Below are 22,911 nucleotides of genomic sequence, written 5' to 3' on the forward strand. Positions count from 1 at the left end.
TAGCAGAGGCAAAAACAAAGAGCAGTGCGCACCTGGTCTATTATGTGAAAGGGTAACTGGGGCTCGGCGTCACATGAGTGGGTCGATCCAAGCGAATGCCAAAATGTGTCACAGAACAGGGAGAGCAATGGTTTCAAGTCATTTGAGGACAGGAGGGGGGAGGGGGGGGGAAGCTCTGCAAAAAATGCGGTACACAATTGTTGAATAGCAAAAGACTCAGCCACAGCCACATAAACTGAAAAAAATGATTTAAATATTATAATATATCACCATTTTAAAGGTGGGGTAGGTAAGTTTGAGAAACCGGCTCGAGATACACTTTTTGTTATATTCCATGGAATGCTCTTAACATCCCGATAGCAATGAATATCTTAAGTGCTTTGACAAAAAATCCATAAAAATATGTCATCTGTGGAAGCTGTGGCGCTGTAAAAAAATCTGAGCAGGCTCGGCTAAAGTAACTGGATGGCCTACCTGCCTGTCAGCCTTCCATCTGTGCACAAATGTATCTCGTGCCCTCATTGGTCATGTGCACGTTCGTGTGTGTTGCATGGATGTATTGGGGGAGGGGCTCTGTAAGGAAGTGGCAGATTTTTTCCGGCCGTGTATTTTCAAATTCTAGCGCACTCGAGCTGGTTTCTCCAAAATTACCTACCCCACCTTTAAGTTAACATTATACATATCAGAACAGATCAGCGCAGCAGCACGGATTTGAACAGTTTGAGATGTCATGGTAGTTTTAGTTTTGTCAGAGTTCATCTGATTTAAATACTAATATTATCGCTTTGCAGTTGTATGCCTCAACCAATCAGTCAAGTTGAAGTTTAAATCGATGTATGGTCAAAAGGTCATCACTTAATTTTATCCTATTAGACATGTATGTGTAATTGTCATAATTAGCAGCTAGTTACGGCCCAAAACATATGTTTCAAGTTCACAGTGACCTCCAACCACTCAATTCTGAACCACGTGGACGTTTGGGACAGAAATTCCCTCCTAGCATTCCTGAGTTAACTTGTTTATGAGAATATAACATGTTGTACGGACAACCCAAAAACATGTTGCCTGCGGCCATGCTCTAGCAGGCATAAATTAATCATAAATGAATGTTGGATGGATCTGTTTATAAGAGGACTTAATATATTCATGCATTAAGGCTATGGGTAATTATTTGCTGGTGCAATGGAGACATCTATATGTAAAGCAGTAGGCCATGTCACCTGTCTGTTTATATTTGGCAGCAAACATGTGGCTGACTTTCCAGAAGAAAGGGTTCAGCTTGATAATGAAGTCAAAATTGTGGTAAAAAACAGTCATGCCGTTATAATGAGTCGTTAACAGCTCTTTCCTTTCAATCTGATCAGCAGGCTCCTCCTAAACAGGAAGGCTGAGGGCTTGTTAGCTCGCAGGAAGCCACATTAATTACTGTGACGGCTGAGTTCAGCTTCATTAGGATGGACAGCCGCACTGCTGGAAGGAAAGACTAATATTCGGATGAATGGTGATAACGATGAAGTGCAGCACCGCAGAGATTTCAAAGGTTGGATCTGATTTATAGTTATGCATCTGATTCATGGGAATGTAGGAAGTGAGAACAACAGAGTCCATTGTTAGTGTGTTTATTACCACAGAATCATTTTGGTTCAACCTACACGTCCAACATCGATTACTGATTTTCACTATAGTGCACTTGATTTGACAATGTTTAAATATTTGCATTAGCTTCAGGTGATAAGTTACTAAGTTACTGAGAGGTGATAAATGACAAGCACACGTCCAGTTATCATATAAAAACCCAAACGAGACACAAAGCGAGAAATAAATACTGACGTTGTTCAAAACATTCACATTTACAGTTTTCTTTTTGTAATAGTTGCAACACACAATTTTTAAGCCATATCAAAAACTGTTACTTCAGCACTTACGCAGCGAAAAGGCCGGAGACTGAATGTCAAGATCATCTCTTTCACAAACCTCATATTTGACGAATGGAAAACAAACAAATGCAGCTAGTGCAGATTTACTCTATGTTAATGCCAACTACAGCAATTTATATTATTTTCAGAACCTTCATTATATTAGATTTATGTAATTCATCGACAAAAGAAACAGAAAAAAGAAGCAGAGAGTTCAGGCACAACAAATACCCTGAAGTGAAATAAAAACACTGGACATTAAGGAGGGAATAACTTATGTAATGAATGATTAACGTGAGATCTATTGGATATCAATCAACCCGTGTGCCAAAGCTTCACTTCAGAAAGTAAAGGTGCCTTACACTTCTTGGATCTATCCTTGGGACGATATTACCACAACACTTTACAACATTATGCGACAAATGAATTCAGCTCAAGGTTAGAGTTGTATCAGAAAATTAAGAACATTCTGTTAAACAGATGGAATGCCATAAACAGCCAAATGGTCACATTACACTGATAGATCTTGTGTTTGTAGTAATATATCTGTTGCTTATGGTCGTTAAAGAGGTTAAAATGGTTGTTGTTGTTGTTGCAGACAATTTGTAGGAAAACTTTCAGCTTTCATGTTTGTTAAATGAAAACTTGATGGGGGCATGCATTATGGTTCATCTACTGTAAGCATAGAGTAACTGCAGCATGATTGAGAGTGTTAGTATTAATGTTCATCAGAATTTCACGAGTGACATCATGTTTTATTTTTTACCACAATAACAGATATTAGCATTTGGCTAACATTTGAGCTTTACATCTCTGCCTACAGGAGCTCTTCGTCTGTATGTGCTACAGGTCAAACACAACAACATATTCGCTATGAAGTGAAAATGAAGACATTCAGCGCTGCGCTCCACTGTGGGAGTTCCTCTGTTGGAGTGTCCGTCTCCGTGGCTGGATGATGTGTTCAGGGTCTGCTACGTTCATCAGCCTATCTCTTGGGTCTGTCAATGTCATCGATGGCGGCCAGCAGTTTCTGACGAGCCTTCTTGTTAATATGTGAACCCAGACAAACGTTCACCAAGTTGGCCAGCTGCTTCATGGAGTACTCCTGAGAAGAAAAAACAACACAAAAAGGGAGTCAGCAGAGCCGGTGCGCTGCCTCTCAGCATGAGGCTTTCAGAGAAACGCAGGTGTTGACATTTGTCTGGGAAAATAAAACCGATACTCAAATTAAACTTGATGTAGTGTTGCATAGAAGCTACACTGAAAAACGTTGACTTTTATTAAACGTATGACTTTTTGTAACTGTATTAGGTTAGTTGAAAGCATACATTCAGGGAGGATAAACTTAAAGGTCACCTATTGTGCAAAATCCACTTTTTCATGTCTTTTATACATAAACATGTGTCCCCTCTGTGTAAAGAGATTCTGAAAGATTCACGAAAAAAGATTCTCTCCCTTTTTGTCCTGATCCATTTCTATAAAAACCTGTCTGAAAATGAGCTGATCAGATTTTGGCCACTTTATGATGTCATAACGATTTTTTGGCTTGTGTAACCGTTAGCCAATCACCAACCAAGGTAACCCCCCCACATCAGTACTTTTGAAACAGGGTCTGATCTGTTTGGTATTTGGAGCCAAACACTTCAGAGACATGTTTTGTATATATCTGAGACCTATAATATATTGATGAAAAACAGTATAATAGGGGACCTTTAATGTGATTTTTTAACATGAACTATTTAATTAGAGTCAACGTTTCAGTTTTTTCAGTGTAACGCTACCATCTTCCATTCCTCCCGTCTCACCCTGTGGTTCTTGATAAACTGCTCCATGTCGTTCTCCGTCAGGTAGTAGGCCTTGATGTAGGTCTCGACAAACTCTTTATCAGGGATGGGTCGCAGGTCGGTCAGCTTCTCCAGCTTCATGAGGAACTGCTGGAAGTCGAGCTGCATCAGAGCCCGGCCCTCATTGCTGCATTTCTTCACATTAGCATAGCTGCAGCAGAGGATGAAACAGCAGAAAGGGAAAGAGGAATATTAGCAGCGAAGAATTCAGGTGGAGGTGGGCGATGACTGGAAAGCCTGCCCTTTTTTCTTTTGATTCAACAAAGTCCTCACAGGTGTTGGTCCTATGTGTCTGGCCGAGGGGAAATCTATCACATTTTCCACCCTTGAATAAACGGATTCCTTACAAGCGAGCCAAATCTGTCAGCAAACTCTTTTCTCGAACTCCATGTGGCTTCTTATTTTAGCGCCCTGGTGTGAATTTGTTATGCATTAAAAAATGGTCTGGGAGATGAGTTTCAGCTCGTCTTATGCCAATTTCTATAAACATTAGAATTAATATGAATCCGTCAAAGCTCCAGCAGCGAAGTTAACAAAGAAATGGGAAGTCATTAAAGTTAGGGGAGAGACTCAGAATCCATTAGAGTATGAACTATTTATGAATGGAAATAAAAAAACGAGATATACGTGAAAACACTTGTGCCATTTATATTAATAATAATGAAACCTGCATGAGACACATTTCATTTTAGACTGAGATGTAACAAAGACAAATCAATCATCATTATTATTTTGTGCTTTTTATTCCGCATGCTTCCATTTTATTCAAAGTTTGATTCCTTTTAATTTGTTCTTTTACCTTGCATGTGTTGGATTACATCTGTGATGTTTTTCTTCTTTTCTAAATATTTGGACAAGAGTGTTTGTGTATTTTTATGAAACAATCAATTGAAATGTTAAAAACAATTAAATGGATATTTATAACAGAGGTGCTGTGAGTCAGTTGTTAAATCATCTATTTAAAGACTGCAGTGTGTTTTTATAAACATGACATATGTGTGTGTGTGTGTGTGTGTGTGTGTGACATGTGTGTGTGTGTCTGCATGTGTCCTATATTAAATATGAAGTCAGCTTGTTCCACTGAGCTGTCTGTGGAATGTCAGGAAGAGTGTGTGTGGGCTAGTCATACACATGTATTTCAGTGTGTGTGTTTGTGTAGATATTCCAGGTGTCTGGCAGCTGAGACTGTTGTCCACTGGCAGGTCGGTGACTGTGACATCTACAGAACTTTAGCACACCACACACGCCGCTCTCTGTGTCTCACACTTCATCTTTTCCCTCTTCTCTTTCCATCTTCTGCCTCACACCCTCTCTCCCTCTCACCCCCTGTCATCTTCTCTCGTCCCTTTGCTTCAGGCCTGCCAGCGTTTGGCGCTGAGTGTTTGAGCTTCGCCTCAGAATGCTAACAGAGCCATCTCTCGGAGTCTGAGGGGAGTCGAGCGCTGGACAGAGAAATTAAACAACAGGCTTGCGAGGCGGAGAAGAAACAAACAAGTATGACCACCACCGCGCCTCGCTGTGGCAGAGGGGGGGGATGATATGTGTGTGTGGAGGGAATGTATTTGGAGAACCAGGCAGACGGCAGGAGTCTGCAAAAGCTGCTTCAAGTTGCCAAGCATCACATTTGTAATGGGCCATTTGTTCGCTGGAATGGGTTCAAAAATTCTCTTACGCAATGGGAAGAAAAGTACTCAGCGAATGTGTTGGGATGTAAACATGTTCCCTTTTCTCAGTGGGTGAGGGCAAGCTTTTTACTGAGGCTTTATATCCAATGTTGTCCTTCTTTAAACACTTCGCAGGCACTAAACCATTTAACGGACCATTTTCTTCACCTGCTATTACAACCCCACATAAACTCTCACTGCAAACCGAACAAATGAGCGATTCAGACCGACGTCGGGCTCCAGAGCAGCCAATAAAAATGTGTGTAACCTCATGATAATTGTCGGCTATTAGCGACTGGCTCCGTCACTGGCTCCGTCACGGCCGAGCGTCTCTGCTGTGCATCCAGTCCGCGGGGGTGTAAATCACACCTTCAATCTGAATGCAGGTGCTGAGGAAAAACTCTGAGGCTCCGTCACCTGTCACAACCCATACGTCTCGCTTAAAAGTGGTGAAATGCATTATAAGGGATTTGTCAAGAACGTTTTACACTTTTTGTGAGTGGCCTGTTTAATGCAACTCCCCGATGGACAGATGTGACTGGCACACAGGGTTGCCAGCACGAGGAGAGAAAGATCTGCCGGGGATTTAGATTGTGTTTTCTGTGCGGGTTTATTCATAAGAAACCTGGCAACGCTGTTTCTAAGTTTCTTATGTACTGTAGCTAATTTCCCCTTGGTCTTCGTGGCATTTGACAACATGCTTTGGAAAAAAAGTTCTCTTTTAATTTATGATGCGCAGATGTTCCAACTGAGAGATAAACAAAGAAAGACTTTAGGAGGATAGAGAAATTCCACTTCTCCTCGATCATAATCTCTGAAAACCTAGTGAGTGGGATGCAGTGACTCACATGCTGTTGGGAAGTGTTCAGCTTAGACTCTGACTGTGACCCCAGAGACACAAGCACAAAAAGGTTGTCATAACGATACGTGACAATAGACTTAAAACTCCCTGTGGACGTAAGAAAGAAAAATCGGTGTTGTATGGGTCTGCCCGTAATTTAGCTTGGTAACATTACAGTTCTGAATAATTCATGACACTAAAATGTGGATTGAGCAATATGCATTTCCTTTGTCCCTACATTTTGGTTTCCAGACCTGAATTGATTCTTGAATAGCTGCTGAGATTTCCTAAATAAATATTCAATTCACAAACACCTGAATGAGGCTTCTAGTAAACCGATCAATAGGATTGCTGACTTTTTATTTTTTGACTTAATATATTTGTGAATAATGCATTAATTCAGGTAGGAACTGCTTACTGGAAGGAAATCCACAAAGTAACACACTTTTATTGGCAGGAAAACGCTAAAAGTGAATTCATAGCATGTAGGATTTCAACCTCACGTTTGACCTTTGGAGCTTTTCTCCTGACATTTTTTGTGGGTAGGTGACCTCACTACGACTCAATCTTGGATATGCACATATAAATATAAAGAAATGGATGTAACTTGTGTGGGAAATCCAGCCGTGACAACACCAAGCAAGGACAAACTCCACACTGTGTACTTTTGCTCTGGATGTGCTCTTAGGTGGAATAAATGGAAATCAACAAAGCGTAAAGAGAAGTCTATAACGCTCAGGTGAAGTTCAAATAACTGCAATCTCCTCTGACAGGTTGGAAAGACTATCCAATAAGATACACTTCATGTAAGTCTATTGTCTTTTCATCAGATATTGAGGCACAAACAGGAAGTAGCTTTATCAAAGCTAATTAAATATATTTTGTCTAAATAAATGACCATGTGCATTTCAAGAACTGTGTCCCGCTGATTTACAGTTTGACACATAAAGAAATATATGACACCCAATAAAAGGTGTTGTTCTACAGAGATTTCAACAATAATTCAAAGTGACGGAAAAAGCCGCTTTGGCTCTCAGCAGACTGACGCCAGACTGCACACCTCCCCTTGAAGCTGAATAGGTGTTTTATGGCTTCCCTTACCCCTCTACTAGAGTCCTGTTGGCCAGGCGGATGCAGTGCTCCCACAGGACGTTGGACACAGGCAGGGGGATTCGTACATGTCTGGAAACATCCTCCAGACGTTTGTTAAACTGCTCGAACTCCTGCGAAGGTAGAGGAGAGAGATGAACATATTAAGTCAAGTTAACTTGAGTGGCATAGAAAGTAGCAAAATAAATGAATTTCAAGTGGTTTTAACTTCTTTATGACGATTTATTCATAATATCTCAATGTAAAACACTTTATTAGCTTGTGCAAGGTTTGATAAATAAACACACACCTATGTATATTATAATGTATTGACTGTACAGAGGAAACAAGCCAGTATGGGATGATAAAACTTGAACTGGAAGTCTTCACGGCCAACCCTATACATGCATTTCCTCTGACTCACTCTCAGCTACTCTGTGTTCCTGGATGACTTCCAACACCAAACCTTACTTGGAAAAGCTGAACAGTGTTATAAAACAACCTTGTGCTGTGAATTTCACAACCCAGTTATTTACAGCGTGTAAAAATAAACTATAATAGGGATTTGCATGAATCTCTTTTTATAAATCAAGCATGTTTATACATTTGGCATACCAAGACGATTCTAAATATGGGTACAAGAACCTCGAAGTGATCAAGGATAAATACTTTTTCTCAAGCCTATAGTATGTCTGGGTTTTTGTAACGCAACTCTACTTTAGCCGAGCTGATTTAATGATTTTGCAGTCTGGACTAATGAACAAAACATCCTGAAGCAAACGGAGCAGGAAGTATGAACCCACTAAGCCACAAATCATGCGTTAAAACAAATCTTTTGAGCACTGCTAAGTACTCTTCGTAGGATTGGGAGCATCCAAACTGGACTCATTCATTCACTTTTTGATGCATTCAGGCACAATAGTCGGCCTTTGGACTGTTTAATCATATCTTTCAATACATACTTGATATTACATTTGAGATTTGTGCTATAGTTACATCAGAGATCTCGCCATTTCTTGCAAAAAAAACATGGTTTTCATGCCCAAGTACATACAAAGGACACCAGTCCTGAGGGAGTTGTTACAACTGGCCTCCACATGCTTCCCCTTTCATGTTTTAACACAAAGAAAAAAAGAGGAAACATCTCAGCGGACGGTGTTGGCTGCAGGATACAATCGCACACAAGTCACAAGTGGCCCGAAGCTACCTCTTTTGATGCTTCTGTTTTGTAGCTATAAACTATTTGCACTGTTTACTCACTGCACTCTGAATTGTTCAATGATGGATGATACAGGGAACAAATTGCAGAACATCAGAACTGGTCAAAAATAAGATGGATGTGTCTCAGGAGAATTATGTGGTTTTCCTGGTGTGACTTTTCAAATATATGTCTCTCAACTTTAATTCAAACTGCATCTTATTAACAAAAAAAATGAAGCTGAATTTGAAGGTATACACAATCACCATTAATTGTTTCTGACTTAAGCAGCTTGTCAATGAAGTCATTCTGAGGCTGCTGCATTTCCTCGCCACTTTATATGCAAATCAATGCCATTGTTGAATGCCAGTGATCAACCTGAACTCATGAATAAAATATTCTCCCGTGTGCAGTACAAGAAAATGTTGCACATAACAACACAATCCATAAGCATTATGAGTGTCTGACAAGTTGGCAGAGAGGGCTATTAGCAGCTGATGAGGAAAAGTACCTTCCTGTTGTAACATGCATCATGTCTGTCCATCAGCTGGACCACTTTGTCACGGTTAGGTATTCAACCCAGGCTAGTGACACAGAGATTCCCCTCAGGTAATTTAAAAGCTCATGAGCTTAATTAGTTGGACTAAACTGCAGAGCTGCCGGAGCTGGACGAAGATCTATGAGCCATTTAAGAATTTAAAAGGTAAGTTTGCGAACTTTTTACAAACTTTTAGCCGTGACTGTTTGTGGGTTTATTTATTAAACCTTTAAATAACATCTGTGTTTAAAATGTTGATTTAATCAGAAGCTTTTTAAAACATGCTGATGCCTAAGTAGGGATTAGTCTTGGTTAAGTGCTGCTCTGCTCAGGATTTCACACGGCAGCGAGCCCTTCAGACCTTTCTGCTTCTAAATGGCAAAGGTTATAAAACTAGTGCAGTGTGTCCTTCCATCCCATGCAACATTTATAGGGGATAAGTGGGCAGCATGCATAAAGACACACATTTAGAGGAAATCTTCCACTTCCAAAAATACGTGCGGGACTGGTGAGCTCGGACACATTTAACAAAACTTCAGGAGAGATCTGCATTCAACTCTCAACAGCTCACCCACCCTGTGCTAAATTATTCAGCACATCCCAAATAATGAATATTAAAGGTCCCTGAATGAACTAAAACTCATAAAGGGACACAAGGAACTTCTTGACTTTAAGTGGAATAAAGACTAATCCTTAATGTTAATGACACAGATGTTAAAAGGATAAACACAGATGACATTTCTCAAGACAAACAAAAACACTGTGAGGAAAATACCCGCTAGCTAAAAGCAAATCTGTTGCCTGTTGTTTGTTCAACTTTTTGTAGATATTTTACTTTAATGAATCCAATACCATCATTTTAATGTCTAGCCTACATTATAGCACATAACAAGTTCCATCAACAGTCACCTTGTCATTTCTTCTGAAACCTTACCTTCAACAGGACGTCCACGTATACATTATGCTGGGACATTATCTCCCTAATGTCCCATTTAACTCCAGCCATCAGGAGCAACATTTGTTCATAGTCGATGGCCTTAGCCGCAACAATCCAGTAAATTGGTTTCCGAAGTTCACTGGCTGTAGAAACTGTCTGAGAGGAAAAGAAAATAGATCTTTGTGAGTTACACAATGTGTTTTTTATTGTCATGAACGTAGAAAACTTTTTGTGTGACACATATAGAGTCGAGGTCACCTTGCACGTCATCAATTCCACAATATTTCCAAGAGTGAAATCATGTTTGGGGTAAATAGACCTGTCTATGCACCTGAACATTTCAAATATCAAGTTGACAAAAAAGAAAAGACTGAGTATGGTTGTGAGTAACGGATAATTGTCTCCTTTGTTGTTGGGGAACAGCACTGAATGTAGGTTGGCAGTTACATGCTTGTTTAGCTTTACTGAGAAACAGGCAAAAATTAGTTAAACACCAATTAATAGTGACTCTGACATATGCTTTGATTCTATAATAGATAACAACACATGATAAGGAGATGATTGGTTCCGCCTGTGTAAGTCTAGCTGACAGTGACAACCTGGTTTGCAGTAACACACACACACACACACACACACACACACACACACACACACACACACACACACACACAGACACACACACACACACACACACACACACACACACACACACACACACACACACACCACACACACACACACACACACACACACACACACACACACACACACACACACACACACACACACACACACACACACACACACACCACACACACACACACACACACACACACACACACACACACACACACACACACACACACACACACACACACACACACACACACACACACACACACACACACACACACACACACACACACACACACACACACACACAACACACACACACACACACACACACACACACACACACACACACACACACACACACACACACACACACACACACACACAGGGAGCAGGTGTAAACATACCTGGGAGTAAAACTGTTGCAGGAAGGGCTTCTTGGCTGCCGGCATCATCGTGTCCAGGTGGAACTGAAGGGATTCAAACTGTTCAGCCAGAAACACCCTGGAGCAAAAACAGGATCATATCATATCAGATATTTTCGACTTATTTAGTTCAGTTTAAACCCTACATTGGAGCAACTGACAATAAAAGACTGAACATCAGACGTTACGTTGGTTAAAATCATGTAAATATACAAATAAAATGCTAACCTTCCACAACGTTCAATGATCACCATTCTTTGCCATCGCTGCAATCTAATTCCTCCCCATGGTAATTAAAGATCAGTGTAATAAATAATTAAATCGGATAGACTCCAGTGTTGTCACAACATTAATTATCTCTCAACTCCGCACGTTGTGAGCAGAGCTTTCATTAATGAAAATCTCTCAAGGCACCAGTTTTTCTTTTATAATGAATAGATTTCAATGATCTTAACAACCTTTAAAAACATTGAGTGGAAGTGAAGTAGCAGGAAAAGAAAAACAGGGCATAGGAAAAGTAATGTGCACAGACCTGATACAACCATTCCAGCACTGTGACAGAATAAAGACCTTTGTGCTCGCACTGAAGTTTTACTGTACGCTAAATACAAATGAGAGGGAGCTGTTTGGGGTCACAGTGAGTTTAAAAAGCATGACTGCTACAGTACAGCCCGGCTCACATAGTGATTTGTTTACAGTTCCAGGTCAACAACAACACAACTTATCGGACAGTGCTATTTAAAGGAGGAAAACAACTCAACAAGACATGAGGGCCAATTCTGTTTTGATCTCACTCAGAAAGCACTCTGAGCTCCACGATTTGTGCAGTTTTTGTACAAATGAAACATTTTGTCTTGTTTTTTTTATATTAAGAAGGGGGGGGATTTAATATTATCTCAAAAACAACACATATTGAATGCATTGGGATTTTAACGTCCATTTCAAGGCAAGGCAAGGCAAGGCAAGGCAAGTTTATTTATATAGCACTTTCCAACACAAGGCAATTCAAAGTGCTTTACAAAAAATGAAAGAGATTAAGAAAATGGCATTTAAAATCAGTCATTAAAAAGAAAAGCTAATAAAATAAACATTAAAAGAAAAAATACATGGATAAAAGTTACAGTGCAATTAAACATTAAAAGAAAAAGTACATGGATAAAAGTTACAGTGCAGTCTAAGATATTAATAGTTCAATTAAAAGCAGCGACAAAAAGAAAAGTCTTCAGCCTGGATTTAAAAGTAGTAAGAGTTGCAGCGGACCTGCAGGTTTCTGGGAGTTTGTTCCAGATATTTGGAGCATAATAACTGAACGCTGCTTCTCCATGTTTAGTTCTGACTCTGGGGACAGAAAGCTGACCAGTCCCTGAAGACCTGAGAGATCTGGATGGTTCATCATTTAGCAGGAGGTCAGAAATGTATTTTGGGCCTAAACCATTCAGTGCTTTATAAACCAGCAGCAGTATTTTGAAATCTATTCTTTGACACACAGGAAGCCAGTGTAAAGACTTCAGAACTGGAGTGATGTGATCCACTTTCTTAGTGTTAGTGAGGGCTCGAGCAGCAGCGTTCTGAATTAGCTGCAGCTTCCTAATAGATTTTTTAGTGAGACCTGTGAAGACACCATTGCAGTAGTCGAGTCTACTGAAGATAAAAGCATGGACAAGTTTTTCCAAATCCTGCTGTGACATTAGTCTTTTAATCCTAGATATATTCTTTAGGTGATAGTAGGCTGATTTAGTAACAGTTTTAATGTGACTGTTGAAACTCAGGTCAGAGTCCATGACTACACCTAGATTTCAGGCTTTACCTGTTGTTTTGAACATTGCACACTGAAGCTCAGCGCTAACTTTTATACGTTCTGCCTTGGCTCCAAAAACCATTACCTCAGTTTTATCTTTGTTTAATTGGAGAAAGTTCTGACACATCCAGTCATTGAATTGTTCAATGCACTTACTCAGTGTTTGAATTGGAGCATAGTCTCCTGGTGAAATTGTTACGTAAATTTGTGTGTCATCTGCATAGCTATGGTAACTTATTTTGTTGTTCTTCATTATCTGAGCCAGTGGTAGCATGTAGATGTTAAAGAGAAGAGGCCCCAAGATGGAGCCTTGAGGAACCCCACATGTCATATTTGTCAACTCAGATGTGTATTTACCTATAGAAACAAAGTTGTTTCTGTCCTTTAAGTAGGATTCAAACCAATTCAGAACTGTTTCCGAAAGTCCCACCCAGTTCTCCAGTCGGTCTAGTAATATGCTGTGGTCAACAGTGTCAAACGCAGCACTGAGATCTAATAATACTAACACTGAAGTTCTGCCACTGTCTGTGTTTAAGTGGATGTCATTAAAGACCTTTACAAGAGCAGTCTCAGTGCTGTGGTTTGGACGAAAGCCTGACTGGAACACATCAAAACAGTTATTTAAATGCAAGAAATTACTCAACTGTTGAAAAAAACAACTTTTTCAATGATTTTACCTAGAAATGGGAGGTTTGATATGGGCCTGTAATTGTTCATTACTGAAGCATCTAGATTATTCTTTTTTAAGAGCGGTTTAATGACTGCAGTTTTCAGGGCCTGTGGAAAAATACCTGAGTGAAGAGATTTGTTTACTATATGAAGTAGATCTGAGGCCATGCAAGGCAAAACATCTTTGAAAAATCCTGTTGGAATAATATCAAGGCAGCAAGAGGAGGATTTCAGAAGTTGAATAATGTCCTCTAGGTTTTTATCATTAATCTGATGGAATTGTGTCATGATGTCTGAATTGATGTTAAGTGGAGATAGGGACAATACATTTGCTGTTCCTGATGCAGAGGCACTGACTGCTTGTCTGATTTTCTGAATTTTGTCAGTGAAAAAGGAGGCAAAATCATTGCACGCCCTGGTGGATAGAAATTCAGAGGCTTCAAAAGGAATATTGTAAAAAATATGACCCTGAGGTAAAGGTTAGAATAACTTAATGACTGATTGACTGATTTATCCAATACCTGCAATTTTTGAGAACTGATAGCACTGATGCTAAATGAACATCTGTAAGGATGCTGCACAACAGTGAATATGTGTAACTACAATATAAATATTTATATCAAAAGCAACAATTAACATGAATAAGTGCCGTCTTATTTCTGCTAAATCCTTGAGCACATAGGATTTTTTTTTTTTAATATTACATTACATGTTACTTGTTAGACGCTTTTATCCAAAGCGACTTACATACTCAATACTGTGGGCAATCCCCACAGGAGCAATTTGGGGTGAAGTGTCTTGCCCAGGGACACAACGACATGCTGACTGCAGTGGGGTTTGAACCTGTGACCCCCTGATCCGAACACCAACGCACAACCCACTGCACCACACGCCTCCTCAATATGCAGCATAAATTATATTAAGGTTACCTGGAACAACTTTACTACGGAAAGGAAAAGCTCACACTGCATTTCACACTTATAGCGGGTAGAATGGTGTGTGATAAAATAGAATGACACAGATAAAAAAGTATTGAACACAAGGGAGGTGAAAAAGGCATGGGAAGCTGAACAACAGCCTGAAATATGAACAGCGGAGAGAGGGTTAACTTACAGAGCTCCTATCTTTAGTTTCTACATTTAATCAGTGGTGTAGTGGGCGTTGGACGCGGGGGTACGCCGTACCCCCACTTATTTGGAGCATGATCTTTTTTTTAAGTCTAATAAATATAAAATCATTGCCAGTGTTATCAGTTGGAAGTGTCTATTTGTTGTAATAATGACGAAAACATAATACATTTCACCGTAATTATAATAAAGAATAAAAACAATTTCCTTAAAAAAGTATGATTCATCATCACGCTCGCGGTCACTGACACACCCACGGCGAGCCAGCTCGCCGCGCCCGCCGATTAGAACACTAAGGAAAAAGAAATGTTTTACTTGACTTATTTTCTAAAAAGAAAAGAATTCACAAGAAGAAAGAGGCTAGCAGCACCGAAGCTACAAGTGAAGCTGCTAGTAATACATCATCAGAAGAGCCGCCTAAAGACGTGGATAATGCTAGCTAACGTGCACGTTAGCTGCGCTAGCAACGTTCCCCTGGCTAGCTCAAGCTCACCTTTCCCAGAGGTATGGACGGAGGAGATGTGGCGGAGGAAACAAGAGGCTACCCGTGGATAGACTGCAAAGCTGGGAAACTGGGTTGCAAAGTTTGTTCATCCATTTCGGATTTATCAGTCTTCAAAACCCAAGGTGTGTGTGTGTGTGTGTGTGTGTGTGTGTGTGTGTGTGTGTGTGTGTGTGTGTGTGTGTGTGTGTGTGTGTGTGTGTGTGTGAAAAGCAGCGCTGTCTGCTTATTTGCAATGTAGGCTAGGCCTAATCAGAATAATGTCAAGTCCAGATTCAATCAACCTGATCTCACCAGAATGCGTGACTCCACCACGCAACCTTAACACCGCATTGCGTGGTGGAGTCACGCATTCTGCTACATTTACGTGTCGGCACCACGCAAAAAAACCCCAATGTAAAGTGAATGAGGCTCTTTTGTCGTGGTGCACACACGCATTCTACAACGTCCCGCAGTGAGCTTTTATTCTATAAAACGTTTTTTAAATCTACTTTATAGCTTGTAGTAACTCACAGGAGGCTTCTTTTATTTTATTTGTATTCATAATAATTTTTATTTGTCGTCAGAATGTATTATGGTGCATTAGTCACACATTTTTGTTCTCAAAAAACAGTGCATTGTGTGTAATACAACTGTGATTTTTATTAAATTAGTTAGTTTTTAAGGAAGGCCAGAGCTTCAGCTGTGTCAATATATTGTTCCCTTTAGTTAACGTTATTTAAAAGATAATGATCATGTCCCCTTTATTGTATTACGAGCATCCATTCCCATTGGATAACGGAGAATTTTACACCCGGAAGTAAGTATTCTCCTTACAGTCGATTGATTTTACAGTGATATCTGAACTACTCATCAACACCAGATTATCCTTGTTAATTACACAACATTGATTGGTTTAAATTGTGTACAATGCTTTTGTATTTTCCCCTTCGATTCGGAGAAACAAATATTTTTTCGGAGTAAAGGATGGCAGAAGACACTACACTACCCAGAATCCTCAGCTATCGTTTGGGACTACACCATGTGCTCTGTTTGACAAACCCCGTGATCAGTCCTCAAGCTCTGTGATTGGTTGACCTCCAACTGCATTCCAAATGAAAAAAAACGTTTCGTAAAAGATAAAATCATACTTTATTCAGCAGTGCTTGCTTTACTCTTTGAAAGTCATCACATTAATGCATTGTAATAAATGGTTTGGCTGCATTAAATATTACACATCTATCGTAGTTCTTTATTTATCTACAGAGATCGGGCATCAGAATAGACCGGAAACTATTCTTTTACCGTTCTGTTTTAATTTCACAATAAAGTTAGTAGTAATAATCTGTTTTGATATTATTGTTTTTTATTAACTACTAGACCGCTGGGTCATGTTAAGACCATCTTTTCTGTGTTACTGTGGGTTTTTTCCATCGCTTTTGTTACAAATATCAAAACAATAACAAAATATATCCGTCGTAAACTAAACCAGAAACAGCAATATATTTTATTTTGTTAACACTTTAAACTTGACAGTTTTTTAAACCCGCACCTCCTACTGGTTAAAGCACGTTATTACACGTTTGGAGTAATTGCAATGCAGGAAGATTATGTTGCTTTTTAATGACTGTTTAAAATGCATTTTTCTTAATGTCTTTCATATTTTTGTAAAGCACTTTTGAATGTGTTATATTTGATGAAAACATTTACATATTAAGAGTACATACAAAATAGTGGGAAAGTAGAAGGTCAATGATATAAATATAGAATAGAAAATATCAAGAAGATACTGTAAATAATATCTACAACAAAACAGTTTAGTGCCTGATAGGAGGATGTGCAAAACAGACAAACTAATAAGGCTTTATTTAAACATTAAAGAATACTTTAGGCTAAGGTCTTCTTTTAAATAAGAAAAAAAGCTTTGGGGGTATCTATCTACAGATACATATTAAGCCTGACAAAGTGCTTAACGTCTAATATATTGCATGGTTTGTTTTGGAACTTGACAATCAACTTTCCTGCAATGTTAACTATGTTGAAGCATTTATTTTAACCGATATTATACATATTTATTATACTCTTATGTAGATAGTATAAGAAATGTGCAGAATATGACAGTTTAATGGTGGAGGTACACACATATTGATAGATGTCTTGTAATGCACTGTTGAGGAACCTGCGACCCAAGTTTTTCATTCATTGCATAACTACACCGTAGTTGTGTATATGATATGTCAATAAACCTTTGAAAATCTTGAAATCTTGAAAGGGATGTGCAAAATATCAATTATATGCAGTCTTTAATGAACGATTAGAGAATAACGAGTAATGAATATGCTTTATACGGATCTGCAGATAAATGTTTAGTCTTCTCAAGCACCAACTATCAAATATCTCTCTTGATTGTTGGCACTTGACAATCACCTTCACTGAATTTTACTCAGGTGTAACTAAAGTCTGATTTAAGGGTTGTTTATATTTCACATCATTAATCCAAATCTGTAAAGTAACTAAAATAAATGTAGTGGAGTAAAAACACCACGTTAACCTTAAAGAAAGCCCTCAGGATTATAAAAGACCCCCATCACCCCAGCCACAAACTGTTCTGTCTGCTGCCGTCTGGCAGGCGGTACTGCAGCATCCGGACTAAAACCATCAGACTCAGGGACAGCTTCATCCCACAGGCCAGAAGACTATGAAACACCTGAACTTAGAAACAACATCCATAACATTCATCTGGCTGCTACTTAGAAATTATTTATCTAATATATCATATTCACAATGTAGTGACTGCTTTTTTGTCTTTTGTTTTCTTAGTTATGTTCTCTTTTATATGTGTGTGTTATGTGTTATGTGTAACGTTACTAACTTCTTGGCCAGGTCAGCATTGAAAATGAGATTGTATCTCAATGCTTTTATCTGGTTAAATAAAGGTTAAATAAAAATTAAAAAAGATTCCAATCAATCTTGTATATAGACTCTTATTGCACTATTTCACTATTTTTTCTGTGTATCTGTTGTATTGTGTTGCACTGTTGGAGGAGCCTGCAACCTAAGGGGGGGGTGGGGGGGATAGGACACGTTCGATTCCTGTTTTGAATAGTGTGCCGTCGATGGGTTTCATTCCATTTCAAGGTGCTTTTTGACGCTCCGTGTAAACTTCGCGTACAGCCACTCCAACATCCAATCACAGAGCTTGGGGACTGATCACGGGGTTTGTCAAGCTAAGCACATGGTGTAGTCCCAAACGATAGCTGAGGATTCTGGGTAGTGTAGTGTCTTCTGCCATCCAAAAACTCCGAACAAATATTCGTTTCTCCGAATCGAAGGGGAAAAATACAAAAGCATTGTACACAATTTAAACCAATCAATGTTGTGTAATTAACAAGGATAATCTGGTGTTTTTGAGTTGATGAGTAGTTCAGATATCACTGTAAAATCAATCGACAGTAAAGAGAATACTCACTTCCGGGTGTAAAATTCTCCATTATCCAATGGGAATGGACGCTCGTAATACAATAAAGGGGACATGATCATTATCTTTTAAATAACGTTAACTAAAGGGAACAATCTATTGACACAGCTGAAGGTCTGGCCTTCCTTAAAAACTAACTAATTTAATAAAAATCACAGTTGTATTACACACAATGCACTGTTTTTTGAGAACAAAAATGTGTGACTAATGCACCATAATACATTCTGACGACAAATACAAATCATTATGAATACAAATAAAATAAAAGAAGCCTCCTGTGAGTTACTACAAGCTATAAAGTAGATTTTAAAAACGTTTTATAGAATAAAAGCTCACTGCAGGACGTTGTAGAAATGCGTGTGTGCACCACGACAAAAGAGCCTCATTCACTTTACATTGGGGTTTTTTGCGTAGTGCCGACACGTAAATGTAGCAGAATGCGTGACTCCACCACGCAATGTGGTGTTAAGGTTGCGTGGTGGAGTCACGCATTCTGATGAGATCAGGTTGGATTCAATGTTGTTTGCACAAGTAGGCCTATGGCTATATTTTTCGTTTTGTTTATTCAATAAGTTAATTTCAGGACAACTTTGGACATTTTGTTTGTTTGTTATGAGTTTTAAATGAGAGAGAGAGAGAGAGAGAGAGAGAGAGAGAGAGCGAGAGCGAGAGCGAGAGCGAGAGAGAGAGAGAGAGAGAGAGAGAGAGAGAGAGAGAGAGAGAGAGAGCGAGAGAGAGAGAGAGAGAGAGAGAGAGAGAGAGAGAGAGAGAGAGAGAGAGAGAGAGAGAGAGAGAGAGAGAGAGAGAGAGAGAGAGAGAGAGAGAGAGAGAGAGAGAGAGATGTCTGCTTAGTTGCAATACTGTAGCTTATGCAATTTAGGCCTATACATTGTTTATGTAACGTATGTGCCAGTGTGTCCATGGTTTTGAGTCTGTGTGTGTGTTGAGCGCAGCGCCGTCTGCTTTTTGCAGTACAGTAACTAAAGTAGGACTAAGCATACCGGTAGTTTCTGTGGACCTGTCTGCCCGTTTTGTGAGTGCACTGCGTGCATGCGCACTTGTGTGGCATTGTTTGGGATGACCTAATTAAAATAGCGTCCCCCCAGTAAAAAAATCCCCACTACACCACTGCATTTAAGTCTATCTTGGTTTTATCCTGGGTTTAACACTTAAGATGCCACAGATGCTCACAACACACACTAAGGTAAGCTGCCTTTTCCTACAACACCTTTTTCAGACGGAATACTTTTCATGCAGTCCTGCCCAGAATAAGTCTGACATGTTTCTCCCTCGGGATCTTTTCGTTTTCAATCTTTACCAGAGAAATATTTCCACCTATGCACTTGAGCTCTTTTACTTTCATTATTCTTCTGAGGCTTTTGGCTGCCCCGAGATACATGAAAAACTCGTGTGAGGGAGTCTACGCCTATTCAGCGTTTTTGCAGCGGTGTCATCTGGGCCCCTTGGTTAACAGAATTTCATTATGAAGCACTTGTACGCTGCAGACTTCTCAAGGTCCAGGAGTTGTCGCACTGATTATAGTTTAATCTAATTATGTACGACTTTTGTGAAGTGTGTGTGGATGTACTAGACAAAGATTAACATGGAGAATAACAACAAGAGGCAAGAGGGGAAACATTTGTAATAATTGAGCCGCTGATTGCAAGAGTTTAACACAAATAGTAAATCATAGGGGAGAGCTTATTATAAGGGGCGAAGAAATTCCTCCCTCTGTTTCATACAAATATGTGTTCTCTTCATCTTAACAAGCTGTAGGCAGTACACAATGTCATGGCAAGCCTGTGTAACACTGCCCAATGAAATGATGACCACCTGGAGGAGGGGCAGCGAGCAAATATCAAGCTATTTAACTCGATAATAGAAAATGCTTTAATAGATATAACTGCCATCACACTGCCAGGACACTGCTGTATTAAACGTTCTCCCTCATAACAGAGGAATACAGACCCAACATGATGTGTGCTGTCTAAATGTGTAATACAATTGCATGTTTTATATTTTTCTGCTATCTGGAGTACTTACAGAGATTCAGTGGCCACCACTCTCTGTGCGAGCCCATAAAGAGTCCCACTGTTGGTGAGGACCACCATTTGGCTGAGGTGGGGGCTGGGCACCTTCTCCTTCCTGTCCTCCACTGCTCCATGGACTCCTGAAGTCTCTCCCAATGCCTCCTGGGAAACACACAGGTGGACAGGCATGTTAGCAGAGAAGCTAAAATATGTACATTTATAGTATCCCTGACATTTCAGTTTCCAGAGATATAAGAGACGCTTGATGACAGTTGAATGGATCCTCTTCTATATGTAGTTCATATGGAGCGCTTGGTCTGAGTTATTCAGTACAGAATATAGTCAAATGTAGGTGTTATTAGTAAGGTTCCTAGAACTCGTTATACATCAAATTCAATGACTTTTCAAGGACTTTCCAGGAATTTGTGTGCTTAGAATTTAAGCTCACAAATCAAGTTAAATCACTGATACACCTAGACATGCTTATTCTAAACACTGGTAATTGTTTTATTAAAGGTGGGGTAGGTAAGTTTGAGAAACCGGCTCGAGATACACTTTTTGTTATATTCCATGGAATGCTCTTGACATGCCGATAGCAATGAATATCTTAAGTGCTTTGACAAAAAAATCATCTGTGGAAGCCGTAGTGCTGTAAAAAGCACGACCAATCATTTTAGCCAGCCCGTCTAAAGTAACTGGATGGCCTACCTGCCTGTCAGCCTTCCATCTCGTGCACAAACTTATCTCGTGCCCTCATTGGTCATGTGCGCGTTCGTGTGTGTTGGAGGAGGGGCTCTGTAAGGAAGTGGCAGATTTTTTCCGGCTGTGTATTTTCAAATTCTAGCGCACTCGAGCTGGTTTCTCTACCCTACCTTTAAGCTCACAGAAATCAAAGTAATAATTTTTCGAAAATGAACAAACTTTCAATCTTTTCAATGACCCGTGAGTTATCATCAGAAGACACACATAGATATAAGAAGGTACCAGAGTGAGCATTGATTAAAAATCTGATACATCTTTTTAAATGATTTGTAACCATCGGTGTAAATGTGTTACGGTTTCTAAGGAGGCGCTGCAGAGGAAGAGCCCGCTCCTCTAACCTGACATAACAGATGTTTCCCATGCAAAAATGAAGACTGGTAGGTAAGCACAATCTGAAATTCAATCAACCTTGTGGAACTCGGTTACATCCAAAGCACACACTCTAAAATTCTGCTGACCAAACACTCCTCAACAGAAAGCATTTATCTTCCTTTTGATATATTCCACTACACCTATCCATCCCGCAGCCCCTTTATCCCTCCATTGTTAAAACAATAGGAATAGAAAAAAGAGATATTCCATCTTAAATCCCTTCCCATCAATCACAGTAATCCATTTCTGCATACACAGCCGTTGAGATTCCACACAGGAGGGCAGATCTTATTATTTTCTACAAAGGTATGATGAATCACATTGGCATGAAGGGTCTTGCACCTTGCAGACGCAAAGCCCCTTGTAACAGCTTCTGGGAGATCAATAGCCATGACAAAGCTAAGGAATGAACGGGAGCGATTAATGCTGTAGCAAATCAAACACTTACATACTGTACTCCTTTGCAATCTGGGTCTAATATTGTGTAGGTGCACCATTATTTCACATGGCAGATTTTAATCACCAACTCACAAACACAGAAAAAAGTTCAGAGTTTCAGAAGATTTCAAAATAAAGAAATGCGTAAATCAAAGGATAATGTATGAATAAATGGTAAGCATCATCAAAAAAAACTCAAATAAATGTAATATAGATTTTGTGATATAAGAGATCTATATCTCACAAGTTTTATCACGGCTGAAGACTAGGAAGAAAGCAGTGATCTTTGCTGAATACAAAGCAGTTTTTAAAAACAAGCAGCGGTGTGCACAGATTTAAGAAGATGACGTCTCTTGCATTCTATTCCCTTAAATAAGAGATATAATCGGCCCAGCATACAGGACAAAAATGCAGAGTATGCAGCTCAAAAGACAATTTATGGTTGTCCTGGACCGAGACCGACGATGTAAAAACTGCAACCTTTCCACAACCTCTGAGTTATCTCCCGGCATTCAATCAAACCTTTAGTGCTGCAAAAAACATTATACGTCTGAAATAAAACGTTATCACATTGAGAAGATTAACACTTGAATTTATATTACTTTTACAATTATAGCTAAGGGTATCTAATGGCTTCCCCGTGGAGTTTGCAATATATCTCTCCTAAGAGC

At 39.5% G+C, this 22,911-nt stretch overlaps 1 protein-coding gene across 1 annotated transcript in view; it reads right to left on the reverse strand.

The window, feature by feature from the left end:
• Positions 1-1,603: 1,603 nt before the first annotated feature.
• vps50 (VPS50 EARP/GARPII complex subunit) overlaps positions 1,604-22,911 on the reverse strand; it is a 129,510-nt gene continuing 108,202 nt past the window's right edge. The window contains exons 23-28 of the mRNA XM_034240831.1: positions 20,682-20,830; positions 11,068-11,164; positions 10,025-10,183; positions 7,367-7,488; positions 3,722-3,911; positions 1,604-3,021 (exon numbers count right to left, since the gene is read on the reverse strand). Of these exons, the coding sequence (XP_034096722.1) occupies positions 2,902-3,021; positions 3,722-3,911; positions 7,367-7,488; positions 10,025-10,183; positions 11,068-11,164; positions 20,682-20,830 (837 nt within the window). The 3' untranslated portion in view covers positions 1,604-2,901. The remainder of the gene's footprint in view (positions 3,022-3,721; positions 3,912-7,366; positions 7,489-10,024; positions 10,184-11,067; positions 11,165-20,681; positions 20,831-22,911) is intronic.

Source organism: Gymnodraco acuticeps, unplaced genomic scaffold (genome assembly GCF_902827175.1).
Source record: "Gymnodraco acuticeps unplaced genomic scaffold, fGymAcu1.1, whole genome shotgun sequence".
NCBI lineage: Eukaryota > Metazoa > Chordata > Actinopteri > Perciformes > Bathydraconidae > Gymnodraco > Gymnodraco acuticeps.